The sequence below is a fragment of the Rutilus rutilus genome (genome assembly GCF_951802725.1).
Source record: "Rutilus rutilus genome assembly, chromosome: 11".
Taxonomy (NCBI): Eukaryota; Metazoa; Chordata; class Actinopteri; order Cypriniformes; family Leuciscidae; genus Rutilus; species Rutilus rutilus.
The window spans coordinates 2,099,687-2,116,802 of NC_140216.1; the positions used below are offsets into that span (position 1 = coordinate 2,099,687).

The window sequence follows — 17,116 nt, forward strand, 5'->3', positions numbered from 1 at the left end:
GCATGCTTTGCAAATGGTTGAATTAAGAGAGAATAAATGTTAAAATTAAGTGTTATTTTATGTTTTTTTGAGAAAATGAGAAAAGGGGAAGACTTGATAGTGTGTAATTGTGTTTAATGGTCAATTACATTGGAATTATTAGAACCATTTAAATTACAGTGTGTTACCATTGTGGAGAAGAGTGGAGCATTTTGTTTGACTGTGGACTGATTTTGTTACTTACAACTGCTTTGGTTGAAAGAGCATGTAAATCTTAGCATTTAAGATGATAACATGTGCTACTGCTAGCAAATAGCTAGCTGTAATCTATCAATTTAATTATGTGTTACAAACATAAATGAAATATTAATGGATACACCTGAAAATCCTGAATCATGTCAGGAAGCCTTTAAAAATTCTCTTTGAGACTACTTAAATTGGGTCGCTTAAAATGACTTAATTCCATGATGTTGAAGTTACATGAACAAATTATGTTAGTTTAACGTAACCCAGTTATGTGGAACCTTTTGACATAAAAAAATTAATTAAAGCCAACATATAATTTTTTTGAGTGTTAGAGTAAAATTACTATGTATGCTGATGATACGGTGCTATATGCACATGGTAAAACTGCGGAAGAAGTCGCTCAAAAACTGACCAAAGAGATGAAGAAAGTTTCTTTGTGGCTGAAAAAATCATGCCTCACCTTAAATCTAGATAAGACTGTATCGATGTTTTTTACAAATCGTTATAAAATACAAAATTGTCCTAAGATCTTAATTGATGGACAAATCATTTCAAATCCAGATCAGGTAAAATATTTAGGTGTTATATTGGAACCAAATTTAGGCTTTAAAAGGCACATAAAAAAAATATCAAATACAATCAAATTTAATATGGCACAGTTCAGATACATTCGAAATTCACTTACAATCGAGGCCTCAGGAGCCTATCTAAATGCAATGATTGTTCCACATTTTCTTTATTGTATGACAAGTTGGTCACAGGCTTGCAAATCTGTCCTCAGGCCACTTGAGTCATTATATAAAAGTTCTCTAAAGATTCACGATAAGAAAGGCAGACGATTCCATCACTGTCATATCCTCGTAAAACACAAATTTCTCAGCTTTGAAAATCTGATGATCCACACAAATCTGTGTTTGATGTATAAGATCCTTCATGATACCGCTGCTCCTCCACTAAAAGAGTTTATATCTTTGGGCTCTGAAACAACAGCTCGAGCCACTAGATCTACAGTGCGAGGTGAATGTAGGATCCTTAAATGCAGGACAGCATTTGGAAACTCTGCCTTTTCTTGTGTGGCCGCTCATCAGTGGATCAGATGTTGCCTACAGAGCTGATAAGAAGCACAAACTTTTATACGTTCTCACGCCTGGCAAAGAAATGACTCTTGTCAAATCAAATTTCTGATTGTTGTGCATATGAAGACTTTTATTATTTATTTGGTCAATGTAAATTTCATTAATCATGTATGTATGATGTATTATGTATTTTATTATAACATCAGCCTGCCCAGGGACTACGGGTGGAAATTAGATCAAGCTAAAACCTGGTACTATGCATCTCTCCCCTTGAGGTTAATGTTTATTGTACGCTGTCCCTGTTTTTTTCTAAAAAAAAAAAATCGATCATTGACCTCTGGCCTAGGGTGTCCTGGTGCCACGTGCACTGATGGACACCCTTATGCTTGAACATGGTGTTCGTTATGGACAAGCTATAACTAGCACAGAAGTCCAATAACAGAACACCGCTTGGGTTCAGATCAGGGGGGCTGTTCCTCCCAATCACGCCCCTCCAGGTGTCACTGTCGCTGCCCACATGGGCGTTGAAGTCCCCCAGTAGAATGACGAAGTCCCCAGTCGGAGAACTTTCCAGCACCCCTCCCAGAGTCCCCAAGAAGGCCGGGTACTCTACACTGGCCCATAGGCGCACACAATAGTGAGAGACCTATCCCGACCCGAAGGCGCAGGGAATGAGACTTAAATCAGACTCCTCCTTGAACTGCCACCTTACCGTGGTGGAGGGGTTTGAGTACCCGAATGACGCTAGGAGCTATGTTGTCTGGGGCTATACGCCCCTGGTAGGGTCTCCCAAGGCAAACAGGTCCTAGATGACGGGTCAGACTAAGAGCGGTTCAAAAACCCTTTATGATGGCAATAAATTCGAGGACCATGACGTCACCCGGCATTGGCGCAGCCGGGGCCCCACCCTGGAGCCAGGCCCGGGGTTGGGGCTCGTATGCGAGCGCCTGGTGGTCGGGCCTCCCCCCATGGGGTCTGGCCGGGCTCAGCCCGAAGGAGCGACGTGGGGCCACCCTCCCGTGGACCCACCACCTGCAGGAGGGACCGTAACGGGCCGGTGCTTAGTGGATTGGATGGCAGTCGAAGGCGGGGGCCTCGACAACCTGATCCCTGGACACGGAAACTAGCTCTAGGGACATGGAACGTCACCTCTCTGGCGGGGAAGGAGCCTGAGAATGTGCGTGAGGTTCAGAGGTTCCGACTAGAGATAGTCGGGATCACCTCCACGCACGGCTTGGGCTCTGGAACCACACTCCTTGAGAGAGGATGGACTCTTCACCACTCTGGAGTTGCCCATGGTGAGAGGCAGCGGGCTGGTGTGGGTTTGCTTATAGCCCCCCAGCTCAGCCGCCATGTGTTGGGTCTCATTTAAGTCATTTGTGCAAACTGCAGTTTAAGTTTATTTACTGGACTGACGGATGAGAGATCAAGCTCAGTTTAGGACACCTGTGATGTTTACAGATGGACATTATAATTAATCCTTAGGGTGCACACTCATTTTTAAAAGGATAGTTCACCCCAAAAATTTAAATTCTGTTATTAATTACTCACCCTCATGTCGTTCCGAACATGTAAGACTTTCGTTCATGTTCGGAACACAAATATTGATCTTTTTGATGAAATCTGAGAGCTTTCTGTCTCTCCATTGGCAGCTATGCAACTACCACGCTTTAAAAAGTTAAAGTGATCTTAAAACTAATCCATATAAATCGAGAGGTTTAATCAAAATTTTCTGAAGAGACACGATCGCTTCATATGATGAACAGACTGAATTTAGGCTTTTATTAAATAAAGCTCAAACGTGCTGCGTAACACGAGAATGAATTGATTCACGCACATCGAGTGAACATGCTTGCGCTTTCGTTTAACACAACTGATGTGTGAGTTGATGACTGTTTATAGGCTATGTGAATAAAAGCCTAATTATAATCTGTTTATCATATAAAGCGATGGTAGTTGCGTAACATGAAGTTGAGTAATAATAACAGAAATTTCATTTTTGGGTGAACTAACCCTTTAACTTCTTGAAAGTATAAACAGAAGAATCAGTCATCTGTATTAACGTTAGTACAGCAATTATTCCAAGCATATGATCACTACTGTGCAAAACAACACATTACAGAAACAATAATATTTAGATTAGTGCGGATGCTGTCTGCTTATTATATAACTCAGTCTTCATCTTGGCTCTTTTTAAAAACACAGAATAGACAACTGAACTTACCCCTTTTCCAAGTCTTCTCTTGATGTCATACTTCAAGCTAATGTGTTGTTCCACCTCTGTGATGTTCATCCCGTCTTTTACCTGTTTTACCACTTATGATGTTTTGATCATGGCAGGAATAAAATCCTGGCTGTCTGAGGAATGCAGGATTGTCCCAATATATATTTAATAAACGAAAACTTCACTCGATTACCTAGGAGTTTACTTTTCCTTGGTGATATGCCGAATACAAAACATGTAAATACGCCTTAATCTTAATCACTGTTGACAATCCAAATATTTGAACGGAGTTACATAAAATCTAAACCCGACCTGTTGCAAATAAGAACAAGTGTTTATGTCGTTTGGACTTCACCATTAGTATCATAGAGAATCGATAGCCTGCTAAAAAGGTAAGCATCACTTGGGTTTGTAATTGTTTGTTACCATAGAGACGCGATCTCTTAAAGGAGCCATCGTTTTCTGAAGATGGGATCACGTGATCAGCGAAATATCGGCGAAAAATAATATTAGTCCAGCCATTTTAAGCCAAAATGGGGGTCAACCTTGAACAAACTGCAACAGAAGCAAACTCAACTGATTTTGTATCCTCAATATGTCCTGAGTAAGAAAAAAAAAAAAAGCCCTGAAGAATCCCATTAGGGATAGTTTCGAAAAAGACCCAACTATAGCTAGTTTAAAAGTACTTCTTCCTGCCTCTATGTATTAATGCTCATGGGTAGCCTAAATTAGTTCCATTCATTAAGTATTTTACTGTTATATGTCAACAAGATTCAACCATAGGGAGTCAACAAGATTCAACCATAGGGATTCAACAAGACATTTTCACCTGGCTCTGTTGTGGTATGCAAATTAGCATAAGTTACATAATTAGATTATGCTCCGTTTGTCCATGTTAACAATTAAAAAGAAAACTTGTTATACATTTTTTGTTTGTCTTGATGTAAGTAATCAACTCAGTAATTTTCATGGTGATATCTAAAAGTTAAAAATGTTACCCTATTCACGTAAGAAAAATAATGAATAGGCGTATTTAGGCTATATTTGGGTCTTTTTCGAAACTTTCCCCTAATGAGATTCTTCGGGCTTTTTTCCCCTTACTCAGGACATATTGAGGATACAAAATCAGTTGAGTTTGCTTCTGTTGCAATTTGTTCAACCTTTTTTCATAAAATGACTGGACTGTCTATTTGACAATAAAGCGATATATGAAACAAATCAAACACAAGTCATTTTCAAACCAAGCACATTTCTGTTTGTTTAAGGCGGCGAATCCAAATCCAACTTAAACATGTTGCGAAACCTGAACCATCTTTAATTTTTAACAAGAATGAAAACGAGGCTGTGAGAGATGGACATATACCTCTTCAGTGGGTTGTTGTACTATTATTTCATGTGTCTTTGGATTGTTCTGCTTACGAAACACTGCACAAATATATTTTCAAGAAATTGCCGTAGACAAAAAAAACTGAGCTGTGGAAAATTAAAAGTCATCTGGAGCTTTACACTTCTATTATATTATATTTACATTACAAGTCTATCCCTCACAAGGTTTCATACCTGTCCAACCAAAGGAAAGGGTTCAATATGATTATTTGTACACATCAACATCACACATACAAAACGGGCAAATTGATTTTGAAAGTTATGTGGTTTATTTCAAAACTATTTTATTTACAATGGTCATTTAATAATAAATATGACTTATTACATAATGGTAAAGTAGACCAACACCATGCCAAGGAAAGAGTACACCAAGTTCTTAATCAAGCTCTGTTATAAAAGTCAAGTTTATCAACCAACAAATGCTAGAGTACTGTAAATGAGTGCAATTAAAACCAGCATCTCATTTAAATACTGGAAAATCTATATTTTAACAGAGCGTAAACGTGAAGCTGGGAAACCTGTATTATACATTTAAAATAAAATGCAGTACTGAGAATTCAGTATCAAACCTTGCTCTATAATATACAGCATTATGAGATCCATAAACTATCAATTCATATGTAATTTATCACATGTATTAATAGAGGCCAGTATATTTCCCCTTCCTATACGTATTCGCTATTGCAAGCCTAACGATCGGGTCATTCTAAAGAACACCTTCTAATGACCAAATGATCAAAAAAAAAAAAAAAGCTTTCAATTAAAAAAACAAACAAATACTACTTTGAAAGAGACCAAATCTGTGAACAACATAATGCTAATTGTATTAGTGACCAACGTAAGCCTTAGTAAACACAACAGTACTCTAATTGGATTTGAGGTTCCTTCATTGAGATCTAAAGAGAGATAGGCAAAATAGGGGAAATTAAACAGAGGTTTGATAAAAAGCTGGTGAAGAGAAGGAGCATTTAAGACGAGTGCAAGAAACGGTTGAAGGCGTTGTAGGCGGACTCCAGGTCAAACAGCATCTGGCGAACCTGGGAGTCATCCAGCTCATCAGATGCAGACATGCTGCTTAGTGTGGTTAACCTGTGAGGAACAAGACGACAGTGAGCGCGTGCACATGCACACCAGTACACTGAGGACTCGCAAAAATCAGATCATGGAAATAACCTGATATCCAGGTTTGCATGCAAACCAATGACTAAAAACACCCTAAGTATTGCGATTTTTTCGTTTACGAATTTAAAATCGATTTTTTAATTACAGAATCGAAATTGCTTTATTTAATTGCTATATTGCGAGGTGGACAGAAGTTATCCACTTTTGTTGGAAATGTGTCGTTATCTATGAGTTTTAAGTGATGTAATTTCACTCTCAAGCATCACAAGCTCAATTGTAATCATGTGTATCAATATATCGGAAAACAAAAATGCAACGATATGTATCGTGGATAGTGTATAGCTCACCCTAAATAAAAATTACTGTGAGAGAAAAAATTCTAGTTTTTAGAGTTGTAGTGTCAGTACTACATTAAACTACTATATATAATGTTGAATATAACGTATAATAATGCAACGGGGGAATATTTGTGGGTTCTGATAATGACAAATGTCTTGTTACCAGTAAAAAGTGGCCAACATTATTTTAAATATATCAAGTGAGCGAAAGATTGCAAGCATTTTCGTCTAAATATTTCTATTTTCAGCTTCAGAATCATGAGTATGTTTATTCTGGTGTCTCTATTGTCCTGTGCACTGGGTTATCAACACCAAGTCCAAGCCTATTAATTTACACACACAATGTAATACCAAGTTTAGCGTTTTAATCAACAGTACATTTTTTGTTAAAGGAGTCATAACCTAGTATTACCTTGGATACCCACGCTCTATTATAGTCTTTCAAGGCCCTTCTAAAAAAGAAAAGTGGAAAAAAAATAAACACAGAGCTCCTCTGGCCCTTATTTCTGAAGGCATTATTGTCTCGCGAGATCTGATGCGATATTTTGGCTGTCGTGGACGGTCATTTTAATAATGCAAATGAGGGGCGTGTTGATTGGTGGCAGGAAGGAGGGGGGTTGACACCGCAGGTAACGCTTCAGCATATCATTCCAAAAATGACATCATGGCGCAAGTTGTGAATGAACCCGACCTGGCCGCGACCTACGGGATTCAACCGTATATGTATGAGCCAGACTCTGAACCTGAGCTGGAAAGGGAAGATGTGGAGTCGATGGAAGGACGTCTACATCAAGATGCCTCTAAATGGTAAAGACAATCATTTTGACTGAGACATACATTATACCTTTTATTTAATGTAGATTACATTAACGGAGATGTAGTCTACTTTTTTTATCAGCTTACAGTGGTTATTGAGATCAACGTTTGCTATCATGTGGTGTTTCTGCCTTGTTTCACGTTGTGGTTTTTTAGACATTCAATATTTTTCTTCTACAGACATGTAACGTGATCTTTTTCTTTATGTTTATTATTACTTGACTGTTTGTTTTATTTATCTATCCTTATCTATTCTATAAAAAAAATCAATACAATTATATGTTGTCATAGTTATATAATATACAATTCTATAAAAATATAGCTGTATCATTTTCTTGTCTGTTTATCATTTTTAAATTTGCCCCAAATTTGTGAACGATTCCGGCGTAAAATGATCAGCCCAGACACCTAACGTTAAGCCAGTGGGAAGGGTTGTAGGAACCGCGTCATTAAAAATGAATTTAATCCACTGGTCCCTGACAGCTTGGTCCGTTCTTGGGAGAGAAAGGTCCGTTCAGTATCGTCATGATATGTATTTGATCGTGGCATGAGGGTATCGCTACACCCCTAAAGTGTTTCCCATATATTCAATTATTTTTGGTGGCCAGCCACGATATCAATAAACTATCATTTATTCCTGTGATCAAAGCTGAATTTCCAGCATCATTACTCCAGTCTTCAGTGTCACATGATCCTTCAGAAATCATTTATGATATGATGATTTGATTCATTTATGATTATTATCAATGTTGAAAACTATAATATTTTTGTGGAAAACGTGACGCATCTATTTTTTTCAGGATTCTTTGATTAGAAAGTTCAAAAGAACAGCATTTATTTGAAATAGAGTCTTTTGTAACATTATAAATGTCTTTACTGCTGCTTTTGATTGATTTTATGCATCCTTGCTGAATAAAAGTATTAAATGTCTTTCCCTAAAATGAATCTAGGCTCACCAGAGGTTGACTTTGTCTTTGGCCTCTGAATCTGGAGGCATGTTGCTCATCCGGTTCATGGTCTCCATGAGCTCCCGCAGATCAGGCTGGATCTACAAAACAATATTCTCACTCTTATAACAAAACCATAAAATCAGGGAAACTTAAAGGGATATTTCACCGCTGGAAAGATGAATGTGTATTTAAATTGGGTCATTTATGCAGTAGAAATGTGAAATTATTTTAGAAGTTGGTGCCTTCTAGACTGAGAAAAGCCAGAAAATGTATTTTTGGCTCATGTGGATGAAAGACTACAACTCCCAGAATGCACTTGCTTCGCTGCCCTACAAGGCCACTCCCAAGTCACGCCTACCGGTTACAGAGGGCAGTATGGGAAGAAATGATACAACTAGGCTACTAGTCGACTCGAAACTGAAAAGACGGCGTTTTATCGTGAGATCCCCCTATGGGCGGGTTGAAGACATGCGGAACGAGCTCCTCCTACTGGCTGGAGTCTCTCGCCTCTGGACAAAAAAGCCTCAGATGCTAAATTATGATTTTTACGTCATCAGAGGTTTTTTCCCAGACACACAATACAGAAATCTCTCGTCTCAGGGGGACATGAGGGAGGGAAGCACGGTCATGCGCAAATACTACCGGGTTTCTACTGATGCAAAGCTTAATGCTAATCGGTGAAGTATCCCTTTAATAACACTGTGTTAATCTAATTAAGCTGATGTCGTCTGTGAAATGACTACCTCATCCATGGCACGAATCTCAAGTCGAAGTTTGTCCATCACTGTGATAAAGAGCTGCACGGGAGAAACACAAAGGTTAATAAACATGGTATAGGAGCAGATCTTGCCACTTATTGTCAATGCTAAGTATTTATTTTAGAAGGAGCTCAATGCACCACATACTCTGACAAATTACATTTGGCAATATTTATTCTAGTCTGAGCAAATCTCAGCTGCTGAAACAAGAAGGAATCCTCTGTGCTCAATCGATAAACACTGGCTTTAACTCAAGAAAAGCTATTAATTCAAGGCTGCATTGAGAGTTCAAGATACATACAGAAACGATGTCTGCAATGCAGCGGTTCAGGTTGCCCTTGTCATCCTTAATGGTGATTGGTCGATCCTCTTTGATCCTCTCCATAGCCAGTGGACAGTCCAGCTGCCAGAGACACAAGAGAAAACATATGATTGATATACAGTCAAACCAAATTTTATTCAGACACCTTCAACATTTCTCACATTATCACAGTTAATTCACTATAATTTAGAAAATGGTAATAAAATATGACAAGAGTTATGAAATCAGTTGATATTTGACTGGTTTTGTCCGTCCTTCTGTTAGACTGTCTCACACATGAATTATGTTGAATATCTGTCAGCTGTTAAATTTAACTACACAATTAGATAATACCAGTTTAGCTCAACCAATCACCAAGCAATGCTTCATTGTGTTCAGTCTGTGTGTAAAAAGAGCATTAGCAATTAAAGAAAACACACTTCAGCAAAACATGATCAGCTCAAAGTGTCCGAGTAATTTTTGGTCCAAAATGTTTATATATTTCACTGGTAGTCTCTGTATGAAGAATATTTGGGTATAATATGTCACAGTTTACTTTATTTTGCTCTCCTCACTCACAGAAATGAACTATAGTGTCCTGATCACACTAGTAAAACAATATCAAAAATGATATCTGGTGTCTGAATAATGTTTGGTTTGACTGTATATAGTGGTGCACTGGACCAAAGATACTAAGAGACAAAGAATTTAGAGCTACTAATAATCAGTAAAATAAGCTATACCCTGTATTTCCGACAGAAGTCATCGATGGAGCCCACATCTGATCCCTGGACTTGTTTGAAAGCAGCCTTGTACTGGACAAGCAATCTTGAGCAAGCTCCTGTATATCTGCGAAAACAAAGCAAATATGTATTATATATGGACAGATAATGTGTCAATAAGGCTGTGGGTCACATTAGCGGAAGTTCACAGGCAAAAAAAGGGCCATTGAAACAAAAGAGTTTTGGAAAGATATTAACAATATGATATGGCGTATCCTGGGTTTTACACATGCACCCGCCACTGTAATTCCATATGATTTGGGGGCAAAACTCTCATTTTTGTGGCTTTTGCAATGCTCCTGAAGCTCCAGACGGCATGCCAGGAGAGCATTTGTCATTAGACGTGACTTTCGCTGACTGGACGGGGCGTCCACTACAATTTACAATTTCTGTTCTGTCTTTTGCCGGTATAAAAACACTGTAATTATGCAAATGATGGGGGTAATAATTCGGACCTTCAACCGTTCATTGTGTTGCTGCAGTGAAATCCATCCCGACAGGAAGAGCCCTGCGTTTTGCCCTGTGTTTCCCGTGAGTCTGAAGCTAGCCGGGGGAAACTTTAGCTGAATCCAAGAACGAATTAAGATAAAATTGTATGATCTTCAAACATGTGAATATAGTTATGATGCGTTATCTATTGAAGGCCATTTCTGCCACATAAGGGGGGAAAAAAAGCATGGTTTATTAGTTAAAAAGACAAAATTGTGAGGCAATTATGAGTTTGATCGTGTAGCAAAGTCATAATTATGAGATAAACGTCAAAACTGTGAGTCGGAATTATATGTAAAAGGACACTCAAGCATTGATAGGCGTGTATTCTACATGTCAAACGGCTCATCGCCATTTATTGGGAAAAGACAGAAAGCCCTACTATAATTTGATGGTTAAGAGAAATATCTTCATGCATTGCAATGGAGAAGATATTCTCAAGGGTAAAGACGACAGATTTAAGAGGGTCTGGAGTCCCGTTTTATTATTTATTGAACATGGGGATATTAACGATATAATAGAGGAACAAAAAAATGCTTGATTAGGTATTATATTCATTTAATGTGCACTATTTTTACCCTTATCGTATCTGTGGCTATTATTGATTGCAATGTATATTGTTAACTCTGACTTCTAAAGTAAATACTGTATTATCCAGTGTTGGTTTGTGCTATTGCACTTTTCATGTAATATGAGCCCCGGTGTTTGTTTGTTTGTTTGTTTTTGTACATGATATGTAATTGTTCAAGAAAATGTAATAAAAAAAACAGCATTTAAAAAGAAGAGGGGAAATAAAAGGACCATTGCCTCTTGTCAATAGAATAGCGATGTATAAAGCCTAGCTTCACACAAGCCACTTTCAAACCAATCAGCTTTCTGTTGAATCTGCGCAGAAATATTTCGCCCCCCATTTTGCATGGATTCCTATTGAAACGACTGGACTTTGCCTGAGAAAAATCATTGAACTACAGTAAATGTGACCATACCTTAAATCATGACATTTTGCACAAAGTAACTCACTCGTTTGGAGTCACGCAGTCCTTAATGTAGGCTTTCTCTAGCGCCTGGAGGGTTTTGACCACAGCAAACAACTCTGCCATGTTGTCATACCTTTCCAAATGAAACAAAAAGGACATTAAATGCAACCCAATCACATAATCAGCATCCGACATTGTCTTTACGGTGACATCAATTAGTGTGACAAATAAATAAAGAAGCTCAAAAATAGCCAATATGATGTCAGGTAACTTACTTTTCCCTTTCTCTGGCATTTTTGTACAATTTCACTTCCTGTAACAGACAAAGACAGTCATTTAAAGAAGAAGAAAAATGACAGTGAGTGCATTATTAAGATAAAAATAGTGCACAATCTAACATTTTACCTCATACAGTTCTTGCTTGTTGGCAGGCGCTGGTTAAGTTAAAGCAGAAAGGGAAAACAGAGATATGAGATCCTGATAATATGTGAAAATATGAAAGAATGAGATGCTTAGATTGATTTTTCCCGTCTCACCTCCTCCCATCACTCCAGAAGCAGGTATTCCATGAAACATGATGAACTACAAAACAATCAAGAGACAATCAGATCATTACGTTTTTGCTTTAGCCACGAGCCAGTACTTTTCTCAAAGAAACGATTGATTGTTTATCAAAACGTACTGAGATCTGATCTCAAACACAGGAAATACCATTCAAACTTATAGACAGACAGACAACATATGTGACTAAATAGATTCTAGACATTAAACGAGCTGTTTGACGCAAGGTAAATGGTGAATCGAGTTCTTTATACAACAGCTGATGTTGTTTTGTTTATTTCGTGAGCGATGCTAGCTCAGGCAACTAGCTTCGGTTTAGCTTTCATTCCGCTGAGAGTGTAAACGCCACACTGATGTCTTTCACTAATTCGCACCTTATATAAGTATATAACGTTAATGTGATTATGAAATTACGTATTATTTAAATATTAAAGGGGTTTTTAACACACAAAAAACGCACCAGGAAGATAAAAAAGAATTCGCTCACCCTTATATTGACGTCACCACTGCAAACTGACGTGACGTCGCCGGATGATTTCGTAACATCCTGTTTTATTTTATTTCTTCATTTTACAACAATATGCTCATGCAAATAATATATATTATATTTAATCTCAACTCTAAAGTGATAGGAATAATTATTTATTCAATTTGACATTCGAAGAAAACTAACATTTATGCGCAAGTTTCATGGTGAGGGTTGCCAAGGACCTCTAATATTTCCACACTGCTAAATAAACTGTGCTTTATTGACTCAGTTATGAAATATAACTACTTTATAGTATAGTATATTATATATTCATTTAAATTATCATTCAAAGAACACTAACATTTATGCGCACGTTTCATGGTGAGGGTTGCCAAGACCTTTTAATATTTCCACACTAGTAAATATACCAGCTTTATTGACTCAGTTATGAAATAACTACTTTATAGAATAATAACTGTTTTATATAGTATATTATTTATTTATTTAACTTAACATTCAAAGAAAACTGACATTTACGTGTACGTTTCATGGTGAGGGTTGCCAAGTCTCTTTAATATTTCCACACTAATAAATATAGCTGCTTTATTGACTCATTTATGAAATATAACTACTTTATGGAATAAGAACTGTTTTATATAGTATATTTTTTATTTATTGAATTTAATATTCAAAGAAAACTAACATTTACGTGTACGTTTCATAGTGTCAAGTCCCATTACTATTTCCACACTAATAAATATACCAGCTTTATTGACTCAGTTATGAAATATAACTACTTTATAGAATAATAACTGTTTTCTATAGTATATTATTTATTTATTTAACATTCAAAGAAAACTAACATTTATTACGTGTGCATTTCGGTGAGGGTTGCCATTACCATGTCTCTTTAATATTTCCACACTAATAAATATACCTGCTTTATTGACTCAGTTATGAAATATAACTACTTTATAGAATAATAACTGTTTTCTATAGTATATTATTTATTTATTTAACTTAACATTCAAAGAAAACTAACATTTACGTGTACATTTCGGTGAGGGTTGCCATTGCCAAGTCCCTTTAATTTTTCCACTCTAATAAATATACCAGCTTTATTGAAATTTTAATAACTTTTATAGCATAGTAACTGTTTTTATAGTAGCCTATATTATACATTATAGGAAGACAATCATCTTCATCATTATAACCAGTGCTATTAATAAAAACGGATGTGTCAGTGATTCGCGAGAACACTTGGCAACCCGAGAGTCTCTTTGAATCAATGGTCGCGCGGGAAGGAGTAGACACAGTAAACAGAGAATCTCGAGGAGTTTTATATATAAACATAACTAAAATACGACTTTCTAAACCTTATCAATAATTACCTGTTTATTATGAGATTGTCAGCGCATTATATGCTCCACATATAGCCGGCGTCTGAGTATTAGAGATTTGTAAACACAGAATGAAATCCACCAAGAGCACTAAAGCGAAACCGGCGAAAGAAGAAGAGTGTGGGATATGGCTCGACACAAAAGAGTTAAAGGAGAAGAAACAACAGGTAACACAATTAAATACATGCTATTATACCAGATTTAACTTATTGCAGTTGTATATTGTATAAGTGTATTTCCTTTGTCTCCTTCAGTTGACCCGCCCGATGATCTCCAGACTGACTCTGAGCTTCACTCAGACTAAACTCCACATGCCCGCCACGAGACAGAGCATTATATCATCCTTCTTCACTCACACACACACAGGTGACACATTACACAACTCTTCATACTCTATTATATGTATATATACATATTTGGGTATCGTTAACTATATAAATAACTCTGGTGTGTGTAGGTGTGAGTTCACTGTTCAATAATTTGTGTGTGTGTACTAGTACAGCTGTACAGTTTGTGTGTTTAATTTGTGTGTGTGTGTGTGTGTGTGTGTGTGTGTGTGAGTGAGTGAGTGAGTGAGTGTTCAGTTTGTGTAAGGGTGTGGGTGTGTGTTCAGTTTGTGTGTGTGTGTGTGTGTGTGTGTGTGTGTGTGTGTGTGTGTGTGTGTGTGTGTTCAGTTTGTGTAAGTGTAAGGGTGTGGGTGTGTGTTCAGTTTGTGGGTGTGTGTTCAGTTTGTGTGTGTGTGTGTGTGTGTGTGTGTGTGTGTGTGTGTTTAGTTTATGCGTGTTCAGTTTGTGTGTGAGTGTGTATGTGTTCAGTTTGTGTGTGTGAGTGTGTACAGTTTGTTTGTATGTTCAATTTGTGTGTGTGTGTGTGAGTGAGTGTTCAGTTTGTGTAATTGTAAGGGGGTGTGTGTGTTCAGTTTGTGTGAGTGTAAGGGTGTGTGTGTGTGTGTGTGTGTGTGTGTGTGTGTGTGTGTTTGTGTGTGAGAGTGTGTACACCAGGGTTATTATAGTTGACTGAAACTTTTAATAAATAAAAAAAACATTTTTGTTGCATGAATTAAAATAATAATAACTTATTTCAGCTGCTGCTTTAATTTAGTTTAACCTGCTGTACTAAAACAACTAAAAGTAAACACAAAAATGAATATAAATGAAATATATATATATATATTTTTAAACATGCAACAAAATTACTAAAAACTGTAATAGTCTCTCAAAGATCCTAAAATAGCACTAACACACACACATCTTTAATGTGATGATAAACAGTTTAAGCTGAATTCTGGTGTTTCTGTGCTCAGACCTGAACCGAAGTGCGACACACTCCGGGACGACACACACCGGGAACAAACGCAAACATGGCATGACCTCGGACTCGACCTGTCAATCATCTGAGCTGGACCTGCAGACCCGGGACGGAGATTGTGACGGATCGTCAGACAGGGACCAGAAAGAGCAGCGTTTCTTCCATCTAATACGCGGAGGAGAGTCGGAGAACCAGGAACCTCCTGGAAAGAGGAGACATGTTGCCCATTATAGACAAGAATATGACCAAACTGTGTTAAAGACACAACAACATCACAATAACGAAGAGAACCCAGATAACATGGTTCATCATGGAGGTCATAAAGCCACAGTTAAGGGGCGTGTCTTAACCTCTCGACCTGTCAATCAAACCCACAGGAGTGGTGAGTGCAGAACTGAAGCGTCGCCCATCAGACGCACGGGAAAGGAGAATCTCCGGCCGGGATCTCCTCTTCAGAATCCTGCTTTTAAACGACAGGGTCTGTCCAGTCCAGCCAAGGGCAGGTGGAAGGAGAAACACACACTTCTCTCGCCTGAGGAGTGTGTGAGCGCAGGAGAAACTCTTGCTTCGCTGTTCACTCAGGACTCGGAGGGTTTGTTTGTGATCGCTCATCGAGACCAGGAGGAGCGCAGGAGTTACAGTGTGTGTGCTTCAGGACAAGAGGAGGAGGAGGAGGAGGAGATGCTTTTCACTCAGGACTCAGAGGGAAACATGGTCATCAAGCATTAAACGCATGAGTGTGTGTGTGTGTGTGTGTGTGTGTGTGTGTGGTCATCAAACATTAAACGCATGAGTGTGTGTGTGTGTGGTCATCAAACATTAAACGCATGGGAATAACCACAAAAACACTGTTTTACTGAGTTTAAATGCTTGGATGGATTTTTAATATTTAATATTTTTTTTCCAGATATCGTTTATTTCATATAATAAAATTGTGTTGTTGTTGTTGTTTTTTAGGTATTGTTAACTCTGGTGTGTGTGTGTGTGTGTTCAGTTTGTGTGAGTAAAGAGTGTGTGTGTTCAGTTTAAAGAGTGTGAGTGTGTGTTCAGTTTTTGTGAGTAAAAAGTGGGAGTGTGTGTGTTCAGTTTGTGTGTGCGAGTAACACTTTAGATGACTAGCTAAAATAAAATAAATAGTAAAAAACTATTATTACTATTATTTAGAAGCTCTTGGTTTTTTAAGTGATACAGTGTAAAACATAAACAATGAATTAAATGCAAATAAAAACCCAAAATGCTGTAAGGTTGTGTAATGACTCGCGTCTGCCAGCAGAGGGCAGAGTGTGTGTGTGTGTGTAATGACTCGTGTCTGCCAGCAGAGGGCAGAGTGTGTGTGTAATGACTCGCGTCTGCCAGCAGAGGGCAGAGTGTGTGTGTGTGTGTGTGTGTGTGTGATGACTCGTGTCTGCCAGCAGAGGGCGGAGTGTGTGTGTAATGACTCGTGTCTGCCAGCAGAGGGTGGAGTGTGTGTGTAATGACTCGTGTCTGCCAGCAGAGGGCAGAGTGTGTGTGTAATGACTCGTGTCTGCCAGCAGAGGGCGGAGTGTGTGTGTAATGACTCGTGTCTGCCAGCAGAGGGCAGAGTGTGTGTGTAATGACTCGTGTCTGCCAGCAGAGGGCAGAGTGTGTGTGTAATGACTCGTGTCTGCCAGCAGAGGGCAGAGTGTGTGTGTAATGACTCGTGTCTGCCAGCAGAGGGCGGAGTGTGTGTGTAATGACTCGTGTCTGCCAGCAGAGGGCGGAGTGTGTTTACTGTCTCCGATGAATCATGAACGCTGTGCTTATAGAATCCGACTATATCTTTGAATGGTGTGTGTCACATTAATAAACATAAGCTTTAAGTTAGTTTATGTTTTGTATTTCTTCAGATTTCCAGAATACTTCACATTCTGTTCTTGTTTGCTCATTAATGTCAGGAAAAGAATCTAAAGAGC

At 38.1% G+C, this 17,116-nt stretch overlaps 2 protein-coding genes across 3 annotated transcripts; one reads left to right on the forward strand and one right to left on the reverse strand.

Moving 5' to 3' along the window:
• Positions 1-5,170: 5,170 nt before the first annotated feature.
• On the reverse strand, positions 5,171-12,532 carry vps28 (VPS28 subunit of ESCRT-I). 2 transcript variants are annotated; one of them, XM_084424106.1, is made up of 10 exons: positions 12,493-12,532; positions 11,981-12,026; positions 11,850-11,878; positions 11,720-11,757; positions 11,488-11,577; positions 9,940-10,045; positions 9,197-9,298; positions 8,881-8,934; positions 8,144-8,235; positions 5,171-6,000 (listed from the first exon to the last, which is right to left on the reverse strand). In XM_084424106.1, exons 2-10 carry the CDS (start codon positions 12,018-12,020, stop codon positions 5,880-5,882), a joined length of 672 nt encoding a protein of 223 aa, XP_084280232.1. In that variant the 5' UTR covers positions 12,021-12,026; positions 12,493-12,532; the 3' UTR covers positions 5,171-5,879. The 2 variants fall into 2 exon arrangements, with proteins under 2 accessions (XP_084280232.1, XP_084280233.1); XM_084424107.1 differs by lacking the exon at positions 12,493-12,532 and adding an exon at positions 12,127-12,471.
• A 1,179-nt stretch (positions 12,533-13,711) lies between these two features.
• Positions 13,712-16,422, forward strand: aunip (aurora kinase A and ninein interacting protein). The gene is made up of 3 exons (XM_084422742.1): positions 13,712-14,041; positions 14,129-14,240; positions 15,178-16,422. The coding sequence occupies exons 1-3, from the start codon at positions 13,946-13,948 to the stop codon at positions 15,909-15,911; spliced, it is 942 nt and encodes a 313-aa protein (XP_084278868.1). The 5' UTR covers positions 13,712-13,945; the 3' UTR covers positions 15,912-16,422.
• Positions 16,423-17,116: the final 694 nt, after the last annotated feature.